Source organism: Poecilia reticulata, linkage group LG14 (assembly GCF_000633615.1).
Source record: "Poecilia reticulata strain Guanapo linkage group LG14, Guppy_female_1.0+MT, whole genome shotgun sequence".
In the NCBI taxonomy this organism is placed as follows: domain Eukaryota; kingdom Metazoa; phylum Chordata; class Actinopteri; order Cyprinodontiformes; family Poeciliidae; genus Poecilia; species Poecilia reticulata.
Genome location: NC_024344.1, coordinates 18,807,172 through 18,830,747, shown reverse-complemented (window position 1 = coordinate 18,830,747; position 23,576 = coordinate 18,807,172). Strand labels below are relative to the sequence as shown.

Here is a 23,576-nt window from a genome sequence, read left to right as displayed (position 1 = left end):
TTGCCCTGGTCGTCTAAGGCGTTGGTTCGCAAAGTTGAGACTGGGTATCAACAAATGTGGAATGACAATCCTCTGGAGAAAATAATAAAAATAACACTTGGTAATACATATTCCGGCTAAAAATTTTAAGAGACGGAAAACCGCTTCAGGGTGAATAAAACAATATATTGGCTTTGCTGTCTTTGTATCCCTGTTTAGATTATTTACTTTGCAGAAATAAATAAAACGTTTAACTGATTCTCAGAGTAATGAGTGTTGTCCTCTGACATTGTCCAAGTCATAAGCTTAACAGTTTGAAAACAACTGATCTGAGATTTGAGTGGATTTACTGAGCTTCAGTGCTTGGAACAATAACAGGACTTCTGGATCGGCTCGGCGGACTCTTTGGACTCGGATGCCTTTGTGATGCAACATAAACATACCCAGTTTCCCCCCTTCTTTACTATAATGCTCAAGTCCCAGCAAGGTTTTCACAAATAAATAATTAAAACTTAGTAGTCTTGCAAAACGTTCATTTGCTTTTATTCCCCAAAGAGGACAATAAGATTAAACCTTTAAAACAGGTGTGGCGTTTCATGAGTAAAAAATACGATTCTGATCTAATGCATCATATAGGCCTATAAATAACATTTACATTTACAAGACAATATCTTAGTGGTGACATAATGCAAAGCTCGATAAGACACCACTAAATATCCTCGCAGGGATCTGTAATGGACTTTTACTGGCGTTTGTTAATAAAACCAGAGAAACCATAAAGATGTCACAGAGCAGAAACGTGAACGGACTATTTATCATCGGGGCTGACTGGAAGTCTGTCCCTCCAGCTCCCTGTGGGAATATGAAGGTGTTTCGCTCCGGGTCCAAACACCGGTGCAGCCCCGCGTTCTTATGCTAATGCGGTTCTGACATCAGCAGTGAGATCAAAGCGGGGCAGGGGTATTTTAGAGCTCAGTCTGCCCCCATTCAGCTCACTTCCACTCCAGCCTCTCTGTCTGTCCCACACACACACACACAGGCTGCTGGCCGGACACCGCTCACACACACCATGCGTACCTGTCCGGAGCCGATCCACCGCCCCGTCTTGGATTTTACTAAAGCTTCCAGCTGATAGGAACCAGGACAGCTGACCTGAAGGATAACGCGACCCGCTGAGATTTAACTTTTTTCCCTCCTGGCTGCTTGTGCGGACTTGTGGAGCGGCGCGGTAAAGGTGAGCCGCGGAGATACGGCTGGAGGAAAAGTTAAGCTGCTGCTTCAGAAAGAGCGCGGTGTCCGGTTTAAATAATGTGCTGCTAAACAGCATTGGCGGAACCGTAAGCTGTAATAAGGTCCTGCTGTCGCGGCGGCAACCTGCAATTTATCGGTTTATGATGGTAGGTGAGGGGACATTCAGATGGAGGTGATTGGAAGTCTGGCGGTAGAAATATTTGGTCTGCTTCGACGGAATGTTTTGTCCTAAAAAGTCTTTTTAATTTAATTTTGATTTGTTCATTAACTTTTAATCTGTAGTTAAAACTGTTAAAATGACAAAAAAAAAAAAAAACACGGAACAAAAAAATATGCCTCTTTCCTTTAAAAGTAATACAGCCTGCTTAGCTAGTCCCCAATTGTTTATCCTAGATATTTTAAACAAAGCTTAAACAGAGAATGTAGATTGAAAAGAAAAAATTTCCTCTCTCTCTCTCTCCCTGTGTGTGTGTGTGTGCGTGTGTGTGTGTGAGAGAGAGAGGGGGGGAGAGAGATACTGTGTGTCTGCGTGTGTGTGTGTGTGTGTGTGTGCGTGTGTGTGTGTGAGAGAGAGAGGGGGGGAGAGAGATACTGTGTGTCTGCGTGTGTGTGTGTGTGTGTGTGTGTGTGTGTGCAGACCTACCTTTTAAACAGGAGCTACCTTATTGGGTCAGTCTTGGTCACATGTAAATATCGGAAAGTCATTTAAAACGCAACAAAAGCTTCAAATAGGCTTTCCCCGAGGGTTTCCAGTTGTTCCATCGATTAGCTAAAGATTGTATTGTATTTACCTCACAGTGAAAACTTGGCAGAGCTTGAATAGCCGCTGCCACACACTCACAAACACACACACATAAATCTACACCAAGGCAACAATTAATATCACCTAATTTAGTTAAAACAGCTTCGAAAGCGACTCCGACCAATCAGCGCCGAGCTGCGGACCTCGCGCTTTTACGTGCGCGACTTATCAGCGGCGTGCACGTTTCACGCGCTCTCTTCAAAGGCTTTGAGTTTATCAGTGGCTGTTTTTATCAGATCAGGCCTCAGAAGATCTGCCCCGTCCCCCTCTCTCTCTACACAAATCACTGCCTTGATCTGAGCTGCTGTCTTGCTAATGTGATCCTGATCTGGAGCTTCTCACATTTTTCCTTGTGACAATAAATTGAATTAAAGGGGCGAAAATAAACTGAATATACATGGCGCCATGGTACGGAACAATCCTCCACTGCAGATTCCCTTAATTGGAATGAGTAGAAAAATTAAAGTATGGGACTATTTGTTTGTGTTCAGATTTAGATTATGTAAACAGTAAGCTGGAGTAAGTTTATTATTTTTGGTTGTGCTGTTTTGAGCATGTTTACAGTTGCAGAATAAAGATTTTTGTGAAAATGCAAACTGTTCCTTTGTCTTCAAGTTTCACTGCTGTTGCTTTTGTTTTCCCTGTGTTTATTGGCTGGAACGAGCTCCGGCAGAGGATTTTCGGTGCTGAATGATTGAATACTTGGCCTACAACAGCTGCTAGTGGACTCTGCCTTGAGACGTTTTCCCCATATTTGCTTTATTTATGTATTTTTTGCTCTTCTCACCGTTCTAAAATATCAAGGGAGTCGACTCCCTTGATATTTTAGAGACGGATTTCACCAAGTAAAACCAAGCCTGAAAATAAAAAGGCAAAATAATCCAAATGGAAAATAGTACGACTTTATGCACTTAATTAAATTTATCCTAATGTGAATTTTCCAAATTGAAGTTGAAGTTGCGTTTTACATCTCATGCTGAATTTCTTGTGTGCGTTGCATTGATATTCTCCTGATTTGCTGCAGGACTTTGTGACTGGGGGCCGGGCCATGCGCGTTGACCTCTGAGTGTGAGCTCTTTGTGTTTGCGTCCCGTGTGAACTGGAAGCCATCATGAGGAGCAGCTCTCACATCCTGCCTCTCGGTGTGCTCACTGCTCTGCTGCTGTCTCAGGTCTGCTCGGGCATCAAATGGCTGTAAGTATCCTCCACAATCCAACCGTCCTGTTCCGTAAGCAGAAAGTGTGGTTTTTTTTTTTTTACTTCTTCCCCACCAGCTTAACGTGTAAACTGTTTTCACTGAAGATTTGGAACTTTGTTTGCTGGACGTTTTCGGAAAGCGGAAAAGCTCTCGGCAGCTTGGAAACAGACACCAGCTTTCCGTGAAGCTCCACTGTGTGTTCTGTGTGTTTGTATCCGATGACGGGGGAGAGCGACTGGTTATCGAAATTATAAAGGAAATCGTAATTGTTTCATTACTTGTAATGCGGCCTAAAGTAAAATCTTACACAATTTATGTCGCACATTTTCACGTCGGAGACGGCGAACGTGACGAATTCTGGCGGCAGAAGAAGAGCAGGAGGGCAAAATGAGTTGGCGCCGCGGTGGTGTCACCGCTTTCTGTGTGTAGTCTAGTTAGGCCTCAAATTATAAAAAATGGCTCGCTGTAGCTGGAAGACGCAATGCAGAGGCTGATTGCTTTTACTCGCTGTAATGTAAAAGCAAACAACCAATTTTCACAAGAGATTTGGAAAGTCCATAAAATTCCCAGTTTGCTATTTTAGATTTAGTTTATGTTTGAGGTGAACGTTTGCTATTTTCTTCTTCTTTTTTGCAGAGTTTACAGAGATGCACCGATGTGATTTCTGATTTAGTTTGAGCTCAAACCCGCTCCTTTTCATCCTGTGTTTTTTCCTGGATAACTTTAATGCGTATAAACTCATTTGTGTAAACTGAGCAGGTTTGATAACCTTAAGTAAAAACACAACAACGTAAAGTTGTGGTACAATATAGATTTTTTAAATAATAAAGAAGGACTTTTATAGCATGATTAAATCACTTTATTTAAATAAAGGGCCAAAAAAATTTCACACTGCTTCTGAAAGAAGACAACTTATTTTTTTATTACGTTTGGTGCTATTATGATTTTAATGTGTAGACTTGAGCAAAATGAAAAAGTTATTTTTAACTGCTTATTGCACAGAATATGGTCTCTTTTTGCTGTGTTTTTATTTGGCCACTTTTTGCTTTTTGCTGCTTTAGCTTGATAGCCGTGGTTTTAAGACGGCGCTACCTTGATAATGATGCTAGTTGGTTTTGTTTGAAACTGACAGATTAAGCGATCTGAATCTGTCTTAAAGCGGGGGGGAAAGTGTGCAGCAACGGGTTGGGGAGGGTAGCACAGCTCTACTTCTCTCCACAGAGTTGGGAAAAACGCTGAAAATCTGAAAGACTGAAACAGGTTTTATGGTTTTGAAAATATAAATTTTCAAGTCAAGTTTATTTGTACAGCACACTTCAGCAACAACGCAGGTTAAAGTGCTTTACGTCATAAGAACATAATACGTGTTTTTTGCTGGTTTCACCAATTATGAAACCAGAGAAAAACATTATATTTTGACAAATGACATCATCACAAACGCCAAAAAATAAATCAGAATTAAATTAGCGGTGAGAGAGGTGGACTTAGAATAATAATTAAAAAAACAATAAAAGTGATGACTAAAACTATTTGTTACTTCATTTTTTTAGGTAACTGCGTGGTACAGCTTTTACAGCGCCACAAATATTTCCCCTGAAAAATATTCCTATTTGAAATAAGCTTCTTCAGGACACTACACAGTTAGAGAGCCGTGATTTATATCACTAAACTGCACATAGGAACGTCATGTAATCATATTTTCGAATTTACCGATATTTGTTTTTGTTCTCGCGGAGAAAACAATAAAAAAAAAAACATTTACATTAACTGGAATTTCTCGTGACAACAATAAATCAAAATTCTTATCATGACAAGAAATTTGTCATGATAATTGATACAACCCCTAAATAAAATATTAAAGATATATATTGATCAACGTTCCAGTTATTACCAATGAAGGGGAAAGCTTCGATTTAAATAACTCAATGTTTCGACAGTTTTGCTATTTTCTATTAGTGAAGCTTAAAAACTGAACACTGCCTGTTTGGCTCTGACTCTGGGGATGCAGAGTAGAACCTTGGTATTGTGTAAAATTTGTTTCAACAGAAAAACAACAAAACAAAACTAGAAAATATGCATCAGTTCATGCATCAAAACATGTGTTACTTCCAGTTTCCATCACCAGCTGATTGATTCCTGCATCACTGTGTGTGTCTGTCGTGAATCCACGCCGTTGTGCGTCCTCCGTGGCTGCAGGACGCGCTGGCAACACCTCAGTAGGTGTGCCGGTGAGAAGCCTGAATGCCATGTGGCGAATCTAAGTGGGAAAGCTGGAGAGCCCTGATCGCGCTCAGCAGCGCAACTCAAAACAGATGCAGCTGTAAACACCTGCGAGTGCTGGCTCGGTTCGAGCCCAGCTCAGTCGCACCGGATCGCCGAGCACATAGCGGCGGCCCCTCTAATGCGGAACAGGCGCTGCGACCTCGGTCCCTAACCTGCTTTAATGTCTGAGAACGTTGCGAACCGAATCCGTCCAACTTCTCATTGTTTGTGCTCTGCTGATTCATGTCAGACTGAAGCCGCAGAGGACCACACTTCCTGCGCTGGGAGCTTCTCTGGATGTTTTCTTCATTTTTTTTCTTTTTTTGGCACATCTTCAGTGCTTAAACAAAAGAAAATGCCTGCGCCAAGAAGAAGTCACTTGTATTTTATGAATAGGCATCTGACTTTGCTTTGCAGGGTGTGATAGACCCGTGCTTTTCTGTCTGTGCATGCCAGAGCAGGGGTTAAAGTGCAGGCAAAGACAGAAATCAAACACTTGGCACAATGCAAGGAATAAATCTCGCAATTTTATCTTCATAAAAGTGATACTTTCGCAAATCAAGCAATTAATATATTTTAACCATCAGCACCAAAATCGAAATATGCAGTGTAAACCAGTCAACAATAAGCAATAAATCAAATAATCGCATTATAAATTAAAATGAGAGCAATCATTTCCATTTGCGTGCTAGTTTGTATTGTTTGCTTAATCTTTAAAGAGATGCTCCACTTTAATGTTACTAAAAAGCTGCCATTTTAAAAAAATGCTGCAAACATTTCACATGGTACAAAGATATTACTTTGTGTTTTGGTTTTACAAAAGTCCAAACAGGCAGTTTTGCCAGTTTTCCCTGTCTGAGCCTCATGTTTTGAAGGGCAATTTTGTATTATTTTTACTCCATAATCAATTTTATTTATTGTTTCGGTTGTTTCATGTATTTGCTTTGGATGTTTAAAATGCCTTCCAGTTTCAGAAATAAATTTTAGAAATCAATGTTCTTTTTGTAATCTTTGAGAGGTGTACTTGCATCAATATGCTGTTATTATTATTTTAAGAATAAGAAAAATGGTCTCAAAACGACAACATCATCGTTTTTATGGCGAAATGCGCCAACGTTTCAGGCTTAAAACAGAGCGTATCACGAGAGCACACTGACTGAAAGTGCGTTTGTTTTTTGTCTCTGGCTTTTTGCAGAGCGCTGTCACACACACCCGCCTCAAGACCAGTCAACCAGACGCAGCACTGCAAGCTGCTCCCCGGTATGGTGTCCTCCCAGGCGCAGCTGTGCCGCAGCAACCTGGAGCTCATGCAGACCATCATCCAAGCCGCCCGTGAAGTCAAGAAAACGTGTCAGAAGACGTTCGCCGACATGCGCTGGAACTGCTCCTCCATCGAAATCCCCGTCAATGCCACCAAGTATCGGCCGGACCTGGAGAGAGGTACAGCTGGCGTCGAGAGAGAAAGAGACCGCTGTGTTTCATACACGGATGGGCATTTATCGTATCGTTTATCACTTATTGTGATAAATTTCTTATCGTGACAATAAGTTCAAATTATTGCCCATATTGTTGGGATTATTAGTTATACTATTTTCCTCAGTTTCTTTCCCAGTAAATTTGGAAAATATGATTAAATTAAATTACTATGTGCATTTAGTGACACAAATCATACTTCTTTCTTTGACTGGTGTCCTAAAGAAGCGCATCACACATTTTTTCGAGAGCAGTATTTGTGTTTGTGGAGCTCTGATTGCTGCGCCATGCAGTCACAGCTAAAGTTCCCTTAAAAAGAATGAATAAATAATTCTTACTGTCAATTTTATCATTATCACAATAGTACCACAAAATATCGTGATACAATTTTAAGTCCACATCGCCCAGCCCCAGTTCCAAATCAAAGCAAATATTTAAAGCCACAGCAGTTTGGATTAAAGGCACGCTTTCCATGATCGCCGTATAATTTTGCTGCCAGAAAAATAATTCCCATCGCTTTAACACGAACAACCCGTAGAAAGGAATTGAACCGAGGCTGTTACTCGGTGTGGTAATTTGGCTTGTATGTCTGAAAGCACAGTTTTCTCAGGCCGCATGCCTGCTTGGACTGCAGTTTGATCCAGCAGTTTCCCATCGCCAGAGAACCTTGAAACAGTCAGTGGTAGTTTCAGGGACGGCGCGTCAGGAAAAGTGAGGCGGCGTTTTGGGGCGTACAGCGCTCATTGAACAGGACATGGCTGCCCTGGGGTTAACGAGCAGTCTGCACCGGACAGGAAATGGCTCATCGCTGACCGGGCCTGGCTTTGATCTAACCGTGATTCCTTCCCGTACCTCCGATTGCTCCCATGCTTTGACATTATGTGTGTGCACGTCACTGCCAATCACATCAGCGCTCACTCTACATTAGAGCATGAGAACCGGTGGTTGTGTATGCAGGTCTCTGCTTTTTTGCTCTAACAAAACCAAAGAAAGCACTCAAGAAAAGTTAGAACAGACTGGACATTAGAGAGGCAGAATAAAAAACAGAGCGCGTTTAAATATGGGTATCAAAAGTGGGCTTTTTATCCTTTTTCCTTGATATTTTCATCTGAGCATCTTTAAATGAGTTAATCGTTATGAAAGCTGCAATTTAATGCTTTTAATTGCTTTTATACAGAGCCTTGCAGAGGCATGCCTTAAGTCAGCGGTGTCAGACTCATTTTCATTTTGGATCAAATCAAGATTATGAATGACCTTAAACAGTCGGCTGTGGCAGATTGTATCTATAAAACCAAACTAACTGTTACACTGTTAATAAATAGCTGTCGCTCTGTTTTATGAGTTCTTCTTAGAATTAAATATTTGTGAAAATAGAAACTTATTGAAGATGAAAACATTGATTTCATTCATAAAATAATATTTAAGCACACAACTGTTTTTTTGAAGTCTCTAGCACATAGAGGTCCACATAAAAAGTTACGGTGGGCCCAAAGTTTTTGTAAAGTTGACGGCACAGAATAATTTTATTGTCTATTATTTTCTTATCTTCTCAACAATTAAATGCAAATTCAATAATTTACTGGAACAAAGTGGAAAAGAACAAATTATTGTAGGTAGAAAAAAAGGTATTTTGTCCTAATACAGGGAAGTTGTTCTGTTTCAGAACTTTATGTGTCAAATGTTTTATAATTTGTTGGCCCAGAAAATGTTTTTAATCTATTTTTAGCAACATAATAAACCAAATAATTCAAGAGAAGAAGGTAAAAATTGTATTGCCTAAAATGCTGTGGCAGGTGAAATTAAAACTATTCCACTGGAGGAGTTTGGATAGAACGTGTATATAGTCAAAAAGGAATTTATTGTAAATGCAAAATATATATGCATATATTTTCTAATTAATGCTCTGAATGTGCTGATATCATCTCAATGCAGTTAGCGATTAATCGATTAGTAAATTATTTGACGATTATTTCAACAACTGATTCATCACAATTAATTGTTTCAGCCCTAAACTATGATATTAAAATAAGAGTAAAAAAAATAAGTAAAAAATTAGGTCCATTTGTAGCCAGAGAGGCCACACAAATATTGTTCCTAATACTCTGATCCGTCTCTCAGGAACAAGGGAGGCTGCTTTTGTGTACGCGTTGTCGGCGGCGACCATCAGCCACACCATCGCCCAGGCCTGCACCTCCGGGGATCTACGGACGTGTTCGTGTGGCCCCATCCCCGCAGAGATCCCAGAGCCCGGCTACCGCTGGGGCGGCTGTGCCGACAACCTCAACTACGGCCTCTTCATGGGCTCCAAGTTTTCAGACGCCCCCATGAAAGTGAAGCGCTCCGGGTCCAGTGCCAACAAACTGATGCAGCTTCACAACAGCGAAGTCGGGAGACAGGTACGCGAGTGTTAGAGAGGAGTTCTGCCCAGTTGTTCTTTCTAGATGTGGTGAGTTAATCCAGATTCGTTGGTGTGCAGGCACTGAAAGAGGCGCTGGTGATGAAGTGTAAATGCCATGGTGTTTCTGGGTCCTGCTCCATAAGGACCTGCTGGAAAGGCCTCCAGGACCTCAGGGAGATCGCCATGGACCTGAAGTCCAAGTACCTGTCCGCTACCAAGGTGGTTTACCGGACCATGGGCACGCGCAAGCATCTTGTCCCCAAAGACATTGATGTCAGGCCGCTGCGGGAGAATGAAATGATCTATTTGCACAGCTCCCCAGACTTCTGCACCAAGAATGAAAAACTGGGTTCTGTTGGGACGCAGGACAGGTAAGAGCAGCATTTGGGTTTCTGTCTCTTTCATTCCTAAAATGACCTGTGCAGCTCCACGTACCGTTACGCAGTAGAAATGGGCCACTATCGCAGCAGTGAGGCAAAATACCACAAATTAACCTGCCATCTGATTTACTCAAAAGTATACAATAAAGTGTTAAAGTACTGATCCAAAGGATTTTATTTTAAACTGAAAAGTAAAACAATTAATCGGCTTAATCATGACGATTAAAATAATCAACTAATCGAGTATTTGATTTGTAGTTACAGCATATTTGTTAAAAAAAATGGCACTTGCTGAAAAACATGTCCAGAGACGTAATTAAGCCAAAAATGTAATACATATATTTACATTTTGTACTACTGATAAAAAGAAAAGACAGCTTTAGTTTCACCAAGTTTTGTAAAAATAAATAAAATAAAATAAAAAATTTCCTATTAAGCAACTTTTGCTTTCCAAACACAAATCAGTTAATCCAAAAAAATAATAAACAGATTAGCCTACACTGTATTGATGCTAAGTCATGCAGAAAGGACAGAAATTTTCACATGTTGATATTAAACTTATCTTTTTAGCTGCAGATGCATCGTTTGCAAACAACAAATGAATGATAGGTTATTGAATTTTATAATAATAATAATAATACATTTTATTTCAAAGGCGCCTTTCTGGCACTCAAGGACACCGTACAATAGTAAAAAAAAAAAAAAAACTGTGACAGAAACAAATAAAATGTAACAATTAAAAATAGATAAAAATAAATAAAACAAAACAATGTTATCTATATAAAATCTATGTAAAATCAGGCAAACCAATTGTGTCATGTGCAAAAGGCAGATCTAAAAAGGTGTGTTTTGAGTACCACGCCGGAAATACATCCACCGCGGGTCTCGTCGGAACTTCCAAGAGGACACGTCGAAACCCATAAAATCCATCTGGTCTACCTCTCGTCGTCTCCGGCGTGCTTCCAACCGGGTTGTTTATTAACTGAAACTCACATTTCAGTGCATAAATCTGAATTAGTTTTTTTTTTAATGTGCGTCTTTTAATCTATTTTTGTAACCATCTGCTTAGCTTGTATCGATCAAGAAATGTTTCCAAACAGCTGATTTTTTATTTTTTCATTCTTCTAACCAGGAGATCTGGGCTGAGTTGTTTTTAACCTGCAGTGCTCAGAAACAGGTGGGGGACGGTGTTGGCACCTACTCACTGCTCCACAGGAACTAACTTTTATCTCCATCATCTCAATATGAAAGCTTTAGCCGTTAATGACTGAAACTGTGGAGGCGTGTTTTTCAGATCAGGATAGAAACTCACCAACCAGGGGAAGAGATTTTCTAGCCTTTTTCTGACTTGTGGACCTTTGGAGTTTTGTGGAGGGAGAGAGCGAAGCATTTCTAATTGGCTGCATTTTTCCAAAATAATCATTTTGTCATATCACTTTGAAGTAGTCAGAAAAGTTCATATTTTATGTTAACTTGAATCATAATGGATTTTAAACCATCAGTGCTTGATTAAAGCTGATTAAATCTGTGGAGAAGCAAGGAAGGAAGGGAAGAAGGAAAGAAAGAAAGAAAGAAAGAAAGAAAGAAAGAAAGAAAGAAAGAAAGAAAGAAAGAAAGAAAGAAAGAAAGAAAGAAAGAAAGAAAGAAAGAAAGAAAGAAAGAAAGAAAGAAAGAAAGAAAGAAAGAAAGAAAGAAAGAAAGAAAGAAAGAAAGAAAGAAAGAAAGAAAGAAAGAAAGAAAGAAAGAAAGAAAGAAAGAAAGAAAGAAAGAGCCTCTTCTGACTGAACTGATTATAATACGGTTTTACAGTGTAAATGCTGTAAAATAATCACATTTATGGCTAAAACCTCGGGATTTAATCACGCCCACAGCTGTTTAATCTCTTCTATCGCCACAAAAACAAAAGAACACGGAGGTCTAACATGTAGTTTCTATAACAACATTATCACTTATAGCTTTATTACATAAAAACTTTTAATCTCATGATTTGCCTGTACGGACTCCCCGGTGGAAACGTTAACCACGTCAAGCGTTTGTTTTTTAGCTCGCCCAAAGAACCTTGACGAGGTCCGGAGATAAACGCCACAGTTTTTAGCACAGCTTTTTGCTGGAGGCGTCACTGTTCAAAACAATATTGTTTAATGTTTGAGGTAAAGAAAACAAACACATCCATCATAACCTCCGATGGGTTCTGGCTTAGATTTGTAAGCGTGACTCATATCAGCACCAGACAAAGGAGGAAATGACCAGTCCCGAACGTCTGCTCATCCAGGAAGTGAGCTCCAGCTAAGCGCCGCCCGCCGTGCCTTTCGGCTGCGTTTATTTTCCAGGCCCGGCTGATAAAAAGCGGCGTGCCGTCTGCGTTCCCCGCCGCCCCCCCGTCTGAGCATGTGCCGCTGAAAAGGCCATTGTGAATGGAGCGCTTGTGTTGTTATCTAAAACAATTACTAATGGAGTTATTCTTAGCGCCAAGGGCCCCTCGAGTTGATATTGCTCTGAGTGGGCGGCAGAAACGGGGACCTAGCCAGCAGCGGTCAGAGATAAAGATGGACCCACGCCGTTCTCGTTTTCAGAGAAGACATCAGACAGGAGAGAACCCGTAGAATCCCAGATTTAATTAAAAGTCGCTAAATTTGAACGTCTCTGTTGCAGAGGATTACAAACAAAAAAGTGGAAGCAAAAAAGTCCAGATTTGCTCCTGTGTCGACGTTTTGTTTCCTTTTTTTACGGATCACAATGAATCTTTCATCCTTCAGGAAGCGGAGGGTCGTGCTTTGGTACGGACGCCATCACTGCCATATTAGGCCGTCTGAGCAGCTGACAGATTTGTTTTGTTGTAAATGTCATAGAACACATGACTGTTAAATCATGAGTCTTGCAATCTTGTGCCACTTATCACAGATAAGCAGAGGACCGGCTTAATGTAGAGGACACTTTCAGAGTGCAGTGCATGGTGATAACACACCAGAAACACAGCTTATAACATCATGCTTTATACTCACAAGTGTTTACACTATGACTGTCACATCGTTACTGGCTGATACTCGACCTGTTGGGCATGTGTGACGCTCTCGCTTTCTTAAGCTGAAATTTGTTTTTAAGATATTTAAGAAAGCAAATAGTTTTTATCTTGAAACTGAACTTGAAGAATGCACTTCACTTACAACTGTTATTGTTTTCTATAACTACATTTTTTGTATTTTATTCATTCGTTTATTTGACTTCTGAGGCCAGGTGAAATCTGTGGTGAAAAAGCACCAGATTTTTGCATTTTGCATTACAATCAAGCCAAATTTGCATTTTGGCTTGATTGTAATGTAGCAGGATTGTCATTCAAGGTAGCATTAAAAAGATCTAAAAACGTTTTAAATCTGACTTGCTGAAACTTGCAGATACCGTATATAATAGGCCACAGCTAAAAGTTAGTTGTTCTATGTTATTTCAGAGAGGTCTGCAGAGCAATAGATGTTGTTCTGGGAGATTTTGGGGGGCCGTCCGGTCTTGGGAAAGTTCACCTCTGTTTCATGAATTTTAGTGATATTTTAGTGACTAGGGTCACTTAGAAGTTAAAAATTTGAAGGTAAAATATTTTTTTTAATGATTTTTGTTCTGTGTTGCTTTATTTGGGCCTATGATAGATGTCTGAAACACAGAGGGGTATTATGTGTTTTCCAGGCACATGGTGCCATTTTATAGCACAATTAATTAACCATGTGACCTTCAGTTGTTATGAAAATACTATGTATACAAAAAAAATATTTTTTAAATAGCACGCCCATTTCTGACGCCTTGAAATTGGCCTCTGTCTCTTTAAGAAGCTCCTACCATTTCCGACAATCCATCTTTAGCATGTCAGCACAGCAATACTTCTCTGTGATGCCATTTGCAGTTGTTTTTAGGAATGTTGTAGTTTGTATAAGCTCAGGTGTTTGCTAACCTGTGGGTAAATAGGCAGAGCATTGTATGAGCAGGCATCTAGGCACTTCTGATTGGTTGCCATGAGAGATTCAATGATTTCTGACACATGCATAAATGTATCAGAGCAAAACTCCAGTTAAGTTTTTGAAGAGGGAATAACGTTATAAAACGCTCTAAAGAGCCAACTCTGCATAATACACCCCTGTTAAAGAGGACATACTTCGTTCTTCCCTTTCTGTCAGCTAAAAAAACTATCGCCTGCTTAGTGAAAATCCAAGTGGGATTCTGCCAGCATTCCCAATAGATGAAATGGGATCACTTGCTGCATTGGTTTGTCATGTCCTGGAAAGACCAGATATTTTGACCTTGAGCAGAATCCTGATGCCTGCATCTAACCCTGCAGACGTTTTGTCCTCTTACTCCTGACTCTACTAACGTGACCAGTGTGGCTCCCTCTGATGCAGCAAACCTGACGCTCAGTCTTCGCTCTCCCTCCCTCCTTCCTGCAGCGGTCATTAGTTTAGAGGCTCTTTTACCCCGCTGGTCATTAACACCCGGCCACCATAAAACCAAACAGTTACGTTCGGAGGGGCGAGCCAAAGAAAGGGAGAGTCGTGTCCTGTTTGATTTATGAAAGGACTATTCTTTGCTCATTCGGGATGCCTCCGGGCCTCTGGAATGAGAGGCGCCAAAGTAGCCATTGCTCAAAGACAACAAAATGGAGGAAAAAAATGTCTGGAATAAAGAGAGCACGAAAGGTTAAAGCCCGACAGTCGGTCACAACCTCTCAGAAGAAATTATTGAAGAGCCTGCGAGGGGCCGCAGGAGTTTTTTTTTTTTTGAATTATAGTGTAAATGAACCCTTTCGTGCATGAATTATGATCCTTTGTGTCACGATTTTTTTCAAATTTTTTTATTTTTATTTTCTTAAGGCATAAAAAAGGTAGGAAAAAATAAATAATTTTTTTAAATTCTTTTTTAGGTAATCAATTGTAATTTTCTCAAAATACAATGTTATTTGAAAAATACATCAGTAGTATTGTTCTTTAGGGGTGATCTGATGTCACAATATTTTTTTTTTTTATCTGCAAGAGTCGTCTACAGTAGAAGGAGGGACCGCGTCGGTCGGCATGCTTTTCTCTCTGTCGGCCATATTGGATTTAACAAAAATTATTTCTTGCATTTGCAGTGGAAGGCCAGTAGTTGATGGGTGTATTTTATGATGCATTAGTGTCCACTTCAGTGGTCTGTGTGCATTTATAACATAAAAATCCACAAGCAGCACAAGAAAATCTCTTTTAGATAGCTGTCCACTGTGGTGACCACTATGCATGAAAGGGTTAATTGAGTTGAAAGAGATTTAAAAAAAAAACATTCATCATTCACCTCATTCTAACTAGAGATAGAAAAATCTATTTTCCAAAGACAGAAACATTTTTAGGTACAATCTACCTTTAGTTTGTATCTAATCCTTTTAAACCCCTTAAAAAGTGTTCAGAGATCAACTTCTGTTATAATTCAGACGTTCTGTAATTGATTCCAGACATAGGAGCAGTTTGTAGCAAAAACCTCTTCCTCAGTTCAGATTGGAGAAGGTATAGGTAAAATCCCACCGTCTGTTGGTTGATTTAGCTTAGCAGGTACGTAGGTAGATTTCCAAAAATGGATTTATAAATCTGTGATTTAGTCTTCTGGTGGAGACCAGCTCAGAGAAAAAAAAAATCTGTGGAAGGAGCTTTGAGATTTGTTATAAGTCTAAGACAGCCATGCTATAGGCCGAGTCTAACATGCAGACAGTGAGAGGCAGGATGCATGTTTCCAACATGTACAACCTCTTAGAAGCTATACTTGCCTGGCTTCAAATAGGAACAGGGCTGATTTCTGGGGTTGCACTGATTACAGTTTTCTGAACACCGATATTTAAACCGATACCAAATTTGGCTGCCGCAGATTTTTTTGTTTGTTTGAAAAGTCACTAAGTATAGCGACAATAGTTGCAAAGTTGGCATCGGTGGTGTGACTGTTGTCAACCAGACGTGACCCGGTCTGACGGTCGGCCTTCTTTTACTGCAGAGCAGAAGGCGACAAGGTTGGTGGATAAGGTTGGTGCTTCTCACGCAAGTCTCGACCGATCTCCCAAAATTAGGGACATTTCAGCAGATTTATCTTTGGACCCCTAATGATTTCCAAAATAAAACGGCTGATCTTCAGCTGAAATTTCTACACCAGCAGCTAAAAGTGTAGTTTAAATGTGAAACTATCGTATGCAATGTGTTGACTTTGAGCTACATCCTCAAAATAACATGAGTTTGGATTTTTCTGCAATAAAACATGTTTATAGTCAAAGAGTTCATTTTTGAACAGCACTGAGATCATTTTGAATCGTAGTGAATGCCTCTTCCTGTGCTGCCAGAACATAAAACAACTCTATTATCAGTATATAGATGAATGTAAGTATTGGAGGAAGACTGATAATGTCAATGATAAAAAGTAGAGATCCAAGGACTGACCCTGGAGGAATACCGTTCGACATGTTAAGCATTCTTAAAACAAACCTGCTTATACAGTGAGACCCATTCAATAAGTTCAAACATTAAAAAGTTAATTTACGTCAAAGACTGTATCAGTCTTTATTTATGTTAATTACAATAATTTTCTGCTTACGGTCAATAAAAACGTTTAAAATTAGAATAGTGCACAGACCATTAAAAAAACAACTTTTAAAAACAGAAATGTGGACTTGATGAAAAGTATATTTAATACCTGCTTAAAGGTTATTTTTGTAGTTGTACTGTCATTGTTTGCTAAAACTAAACGTACGCTCAGTACTCTTTCAGTTTGCTTTTCTTTGTTGTACCAGAATGTATTTTTATTTCTATTTTAGATGTGAAAATGTTTCATTTTAAAACATTTTCACTGATGGAGAGTCTTCCCATTTTTTAATTTAATTTTTTTTGTTTTTGCAGGCAGTGCAACAAAACCTCCGTCGGCAGCGACAGCTGTGACCTGATGTGCTGCGGCCGTGGCTACAACCCCTACACGGAGTTGCTGGTCGAACGCTGCCACTGCAAGTACCACTGGTGTTGCTACGTGACCTGCAAAAAATGTGAGCGCAACGTGGAGAGATACGTCTGCAAGTGATCCACCGGTGGGCGGCCCCCCGTCGGCTTCGTATTGAGCCCCCTCTCCATCCCCATGCTACAGATTAACCAAAGCACTACAGTACCCAGAAGGCTCCAGTCTTCAGCTTTAGCATGCGTATCTCGACAAGAGTTAGTATATTCTTGTGCAGTATCCATATCACGTTTCATCTCTAAAACTTCCAACTGGGCTTCGAGGTTCGTTGATGGGAAAAGTGTGGAAAGAGGACCGTCCTAACGGGTGTTATCCGCTGTCATGTTAATAATCGTAACCCCTCACCCTGTGGCAGAGGTACGGAAAGCCAGTGTAAACATATTTCTAGTAAAAAGAAATAATATTGGATTTTATGCTGGAGGATATGTTTGGCCTCCTTCCCTGGATATCAAAGGGCTCTCATGGATTCAGACTTTTTTTAGGTACTATCGAAACTTTTTTTTTTTCCTCTGGAGAAATACACCACAGAGGAGGAACACAAAGGGAAAACCTCACGTACTTTTCAATCACGGAACATTTCTGCGGTTGATGCCTGGGACTCGTCACGTGCCCCGCCTGGACCATGACGTGCCTGATTCCCTGTGGAACGAGAGAAGAAATCAAAGAACTTTGTGAAACGGTGCATTATCTCAATTTCATGCAGGCAGATCAAAATATATTCTATTTTTCAGAGCATATGAGCGTAACTCATGGGTTTTGTAAACCACTTTTGCGTGGGTGTATATACTGTTATTTTGTATACTGAAATAAAGAAATAAGTATTTATAAAATATCCCATAACCTTACAGACTTTTTGCATTTTAAATTAAACACCATTGAGAGTCATGTTGTTTCATACCATTTACAGCAGCTGCAGTATATTTTGTATTAAAGCAGATCATCTCAGCATTTCCTCGCAGACATATTCATACCACTTGACCTTCAATATTATTTACTGGACTTTAATGTGAGAGACCAACACGAGGCAGTGCATGATTATGAAGTGGATGGAAAATGATAAATGGGTTCAAATAAAAATCTGAAAAATGTGGTTTGGATTTGAATGAATTCTCTCTGAGTCAACGCCTTGTTTGAGAACAATTACAGCAGCAGATCTGGGGTATTTTTCTGCGTGTTTTGCACATCTAGAGATGGACATTTAAGCGTTTCCTTCTTTTCAAATCAGCGCAGGCTCACTCAGACTGTACGGAGCGTTTCTATGAACAGTTGATGTATGTTTAAGATTGTTGTCCTGCTGGAAATTTCCATCTGACCAGCTTCCCTCTCCCGCTAATAGCTGGCATAATTGTTCTCTTCCTCTTTGCTAATTTTAAAAACGTGTAGTGCTCTTTGCGTCCATTAAATTATAATTTCAGGACAAATCCTAAAATCGCTAATTTCCTTGACTGTTTTATGAAATTCCCGTTTAAAATAAAGTTTGACATCTGTGTTTAACTTTTGGTCACGTGGACGTTTATATTGATGCTCTTTTTTTTAAAGAGTATGTATCCTGCTTATGCAGCTCTTTTGTTTCCTCTCCTCAATTTCTCTGTTTTTCCCCGTATGACTTTATGTCAAATAAGAAATGTACTGGAACAAAGTAAAACATGGACAGTGATATAAAGATATAGAGCATGTAAGTTATAGATCATTTGATTTGAAGTTAGCGCTTCAGCATTAGCTTCTGCTAAATAGCGTGTTGATGTAGCAGTTTAGCGTTAGCGGAGCTAATGTTTATGAGTTAGCACAACTGACCTTTTATTTAGAGGGACCACCACCATTTTTTATTCACAATTATTCACTACTTTATGTTGGTCTATCACACAAAAGCCCAATGAAATACACAGGTTTCTGGTTGTGCAGTGATAAGACATGAAAAGATTTGTAACTGAGTTGAAGGGTTCAATCTGACAGGCTGTTTGGATTATGGACCTTACCAAGCTCCGCCCAGAAACGCCCTCTAAAATCCCACGTGGCTGCATGTCTCACAAACAAAGCCTGGCGGAGCTTAGTTTCTATGTAAACATGGCGTCTTTCATTTCGACTGACTCTCTCAGAGTATTTCTGAGTCGATTAGTGTAGCATTTCTGCCGGATTTTCACAAAATATCAGCCACAACAATGGAACCAACAAGTTCATGTCATCTTTTTTGGATGACATCAAGGTGTTTGAGCCAYGCWATGCCTCCAAYATTGTGCGCGTCACAGCTAAATGCTACCGGTCGATGAGGAAAACAGCAGATCCTCACACCCTCAGCATAAATATAGCTGTGGACAAGATCACTGATGCCTATTGGTCTTGCAAGGCTGGGTAAGTCGGGCATTCATTGTTTTGAGGGTTATTTTTGAAACCAGTGATTTCTGTTGTTGGCAAATGTTTGAGTGTGCCTAGGCCTTATACACTGTGCTCGGTGCTAGCGTAGCTAACACGATTACAGTTTAGTTAAAAGTCTTTTCAGGTAAAATAAAATCTTTAATGTATGTCAGATACGGTACAAATTGCATCTGTTCAGCTAACGTAAGACTGTAACAGACAGGCTTCAAGGTGCAGATGTTGTATCGGTACTGCCATTGTGCTGTACTTAGCTAAAAGGTTTTCATAATGGATGTGTTTATTATTGACTTTATTATTTTTCATTCACGAAACACAAAGAAAGCAAAGCAATAATACTTACACCAGCAGACACTCCTTTGTTCTTATTGAACCTATGACGGTTGAGCTGCAAATACGGTCGTGCACAAGCTTTGATCCAAGCAACGCTTTCCGTTTCAGATTTTGGAAATCTGTGAATTTTAGCTCCACAAATACGATCAGGATACCTGACATCGCCTGTACAGATACCCCACTGACAGTGGAGAACCATTCTTTTTTGAGTCCTGACGCAAAAACTTTAGCATGTGTTTACTACTGTAGCTTGTGTCTGTAAGACGGTTACGCATGTGGTAGCTGCGCTGTGACGTGAAATGGGCATTAGCCAATGAAACGCGGCCCCTGTGGTAAGGTCCATTCAACTGAACGTTTTACCTTCTTATAAAGCATTAATAAAGCAACTATCTCACCTCCGCTCCAGGTTTAACTCCTCAGCTTCCTATCTGTGTGAGACCCCCACTTCCGACTACAACATGAAATAAAGCCAAGTTGATTTTTTTGCTAACATAAAGCTTACTTCTGCCTGCCTGAAACAAGCCGAGAAACGGTCCTCTAAGGGGGCTTCTCATGATTTTTAGTGGTAGATTTCTAAATTTATGAAAGCAGAAAAATTCAGAGTATTTCCCTTCCTTCACTAAAAAGAATCAATCTTATGCGAATCTCTTCACCAGCACAATTTTTTTTAACCGCATATTCAATGACTCAGGAGTTGCTTCACAGCTGTAATCATCTTTTTTTTTTCTTTTACTGCGTTCTTGGCTTCAAACGCAGGTTAAGCGGATCCCATTAGGAGGATCTATTTCAGGTAATGAGAAGAAAAGTGACTCCACATCCAAAGCCAAGACCCTGAATACACAAACTTATTTAATGTTCCAACAGGAAACCAATGACGATGCATGCTAACAATGTGACTGGGTGTTGGAACCTAGCAGCAAATGCTTAGAGGCCTCACACCGACAGAGATGAGTTTACTAGTGGGGGCATCGGCTTATTTTGGGGTGCGGGGGAAAGAAATCAATCTACGTAGCTGAACATAGACAACAACACCAGTAGCTTATAGGCTATTTGTTAACAAGTTTAACGTGCTGTATCGGTATTAGCTCATCTTTTAGCTAACATTACCTGCATCCAACAGCTTTACTCAACTCAGTCGGTTAGTTTGGGGGAAAAAAACGGTGCCAAGTTCTTTGCGTTTTGTTGGGTTTTGCTGCCATGATTCAAACACACAACCGCGTAGCTTTGCCCAACAGCAGCAGCAGGTCTCCGTCGCTGCCGCACAGATGTAAACCCAGCGCGAGCGTCTTAGAGCTCATGTTGCGTTTAAAGGCGGCTCTGAAAAACAGGTTACGACGTGTTAACAACGGATTAAACAGCTTTAGCTGCTGAAAAATGTGACGTAGGGAACAGATATAGGAGGAGGTTCTTAGTGCTGTCAATCACTCCTCTGTGTGCAGCTGCTCATTTCTTTTTCTTCTTCCTGCCTTGCTCTCTGTTATGCTCCAGCTAGCACAGCCTGTCATGAATGCTCAGTTAGCATGGCAACCGGTCACAGCAGATAAACAGTTTTCCTGTAAAGCAAAGTTGTTTCTTTGCCTTTATCACATTCAGCAGCGAGATTTCTTCAGACGGCAGAAGCAGCTCAGGGAGGATGTGGATGAGCTCGATCTTTCCACAGATAGTCTCATAACAAAGTGTCACGACATAGTGACAGTTTTAACAGGCGTGTTAAAAACTTTTTTTTTCTTTTTAATAAAAGTTACATACTGCGACTTTAAGGAGCCACTATCATGATGCAAATATGCAAATTTCAATTTTTGCATGTTTTGTCTCCAAGATTACTCCGGCCAAGCCTAGCCTCTCACCTGACAACCCACCCACTTCATTACAAGACAACGCTAATGTTTGTTCTGTTGGATTTACCGCTGCATAATGGCTGCTGGACAACAAAAATGTTTTTATCATCGGCTGCAATACAGAGCACGTGTCCATGCGTTTCCTCCCAGTCACGGAGAACAGAGCTGCATGGCTTCATTTGACTTTTGCTTGCAATGTCCTTGGGATATTGCACAAGAGTGCTGTAGTTTGCGCAAATCAGTTTAGGAAGGATTCCTTTGAAAACTACCAACAGTAATCAAACTTAGACGGAGGGGAGGTTCTGTTCCTATTGTTCATCCCAAATCTGGAGATGGTGGCGATGTAAATACGCAATGATGTCTTGTGTGTCTCTCCGGGAGGAGACCCGGAGGAAGACCAGAGACACGCACTCTATGTTTCTCGGCTGACCTGGAAACGCCTCGTGGAGGAGCTGACCCAAGTGGCAGGTGGAGAGAGAAATCTTGGAAAGTCCTCTCTTCTTAGGCTGCTGAGCCAGGATTAATTTGTTCTAAACATGCATTTTTCTGTAGGATCTAATGAATACACATAAGATCCTACAGCTCTCATCCTAAGACCTTACTTTTTTGTTGAAATACCCATTTGTGTGAATGTAAATTGTTTAATGTTGGGAAAGTCTTCTGCCCTGTTTTTTACCCTAAAGCCAAGCATGAAGTTTGACTAATTCCCTCACACCTCCTCTAGATTAGATAGTGCTCCCACCTGACCTGCTTCAGTTTGGAAACGCTGGACATCGCCGAGTTACCCTCCTGAGCAACCACCGTTATCATCAAGCCGTGAAAGTATTCAGCTGACCTCAGCCTCACCCCCCTTAAATTATCGCACCTTCAGATAGTTCACATAGCAACGAGCTTCATGTGAGGCCCGATTGTGCCGCCACAATTAGAACCTGTTGTTACTCAGTTGTATTATTACACTTTCCAGATTTTGCTGGAATGTGAAGAGATTTGGCTAAAACCGTTTAACAAATAGCCTCAAAACTAGCGCTCAGTTGTACAAAACAGACCCTAAAAATAGAATTACTTCCATTGTTCTGGTTTTCTTTCTGTCTCTCTTTGTCTGAATATCTAAGTATCTGCACATGGTTTGCGTGACCCCTTGCTCTGTGGGAAATGCCCGGTAATGGAGGAGGAAAAGAGGACTTTAATGGAGCGGAGTGAAAATATATCGGAGGCTAATGTTGACCCGGACAATATATTGCCAATTGCCTTTGTGCAGCCTGCAGTCTACATAACAGGCTGTGAATGAGGGCCACAAAGAATTTGGCTGCAGCAGTAAAGCCTTTCAGATGTACTGACCCGTACTGTAAATGGACTTTTGTGGACCATCACCCCCAGCCTCACTTTGCAACCTTTAAAAAAAGAGCCCAGCACCGTGTGCTGTTTAAATGGTGTTTATGTGTGTTTGAGAGTCTCTCTCTCTCTCTCTGTGTGTGTGTGGGTGTTTGTGTTTGGGCAAGTTGCTGGGAGATCACGGATCGTGCAAGGCATGCACCTCTTTTAGATAAAGACAAACAAGTGGACAGCCAAGATACAAACAGCGACACCAGCAGCAGCTGATGGTGCTTAGTCACAAACCAGTTCAAATAAAGACCTGTAAGTGGACGCAAATGAGAAGTCAGAAGCCCACTGTGGCAGATGCTGAGGCTTTTCCTCATCGGGTCAATGTCACTGACGAACCTAGAGGAACATGACCCATTAGTGGTCATGTGACTATAAGATCAGAAAAATGTGGCGTGCTCCTTGCAGATCACGTTTTCACCAGCGATGGAGGGATTGAGGAGGAGATTGGTAAATAGATGAGGGTTGTGTCTGCCGTAATCTATGCAACTCTGCAGTTTTTTGTAAAGAGGAGAGAGATAAGCCAAAAAAGAAAAGTTTCAGACCCTCACTTGCGGTCATGTGATACGGATAATGACAAATAGAATGAGATCTGACCGGGTTAGTTCTGGTAGAAGACCCTACGGTAGACTCAGACCTCGAGGGGAATTGGGATGCTCTGGACTGAGCTGGAGAGATTAGTTTGTTTTTTTATGTTTTAGCTTATCAGTCTTAACAGCAACAATATACAAAAAAATCACATTGGTTTAGGTCTAGCTAAGCTGGTATATCTTGCTTACATGCAGAAACTTAAAGTTCAGATTGTAAAAAATAAATTTTTAAAACTGCACATTATTGGCAAAGAAGACCAGTGATTCCAACAATTTAATATGACATCTTTTACAAAAAATGGCCCACCATTTCAACCTCATTTTATCGT

The 23,576-nt window shown here is 40.5% G+C and overlaps 1 protein-coding gene across 1 annotated transcript; it reads left to right on the top strand.

The window, feature by feature from the left end:
* The first annotated feature begins 963 nt into the window (after positions 1 to 963).
* wnt11 (wingless-type MMTV integration site family, member 11) lies at positions 964 to 17,576 on the top strand. Its single transcript, XM_008428247.2, has 6 exons — positions 964 to 1,213; positions 3,057 to 3,226; positions 6,688 to 6,932; positions 9,084 to 9,361; positions 9,442 to 9,734; positions 16,628 to 17,576. The coding sequence occupies exons 2-6, from the start codon at positions 3,144 to 3,146 to the stop codon at positions 16,800 to 16,802; spliced, it is 1,074 nt and encodes a 357-aa protein (XP_008426469.1). The 5' UTR covers positions 964 to 1,213; positions 3,057 to 3,143; the 3' UTR covers positions 16,803 to 17,576.
* The last annotated feature ends 6,000 nt before the right edge of the window (positions 17,577 to 23,576 follow it).

Bases quoted from the DNA above. Each gene is read 5' to 3' on its own strand.
- wnt11 (XM_008428247.2), top strand. From the start codon at position 3,144: ATGAGGAGCAGCTCTCACATCCTGCCTCTCGGTGTGCTCACTGCTCTG. The intron at 3,227-6,687 runs GTAAGTATCCTC...GGCTTTTTGCAG, and splicing joins TGCTCGGGCATCAAATGGCT to AGCGCTGTCACACACACCCG. The intron at 9,362-9,441 runs GTACGCGAGTGT...GTTGGTGTGCAG, and splicing joins ACAGCGAAGTCGGGAGACAG to GCACTGAAAGAGGCGCTGGT.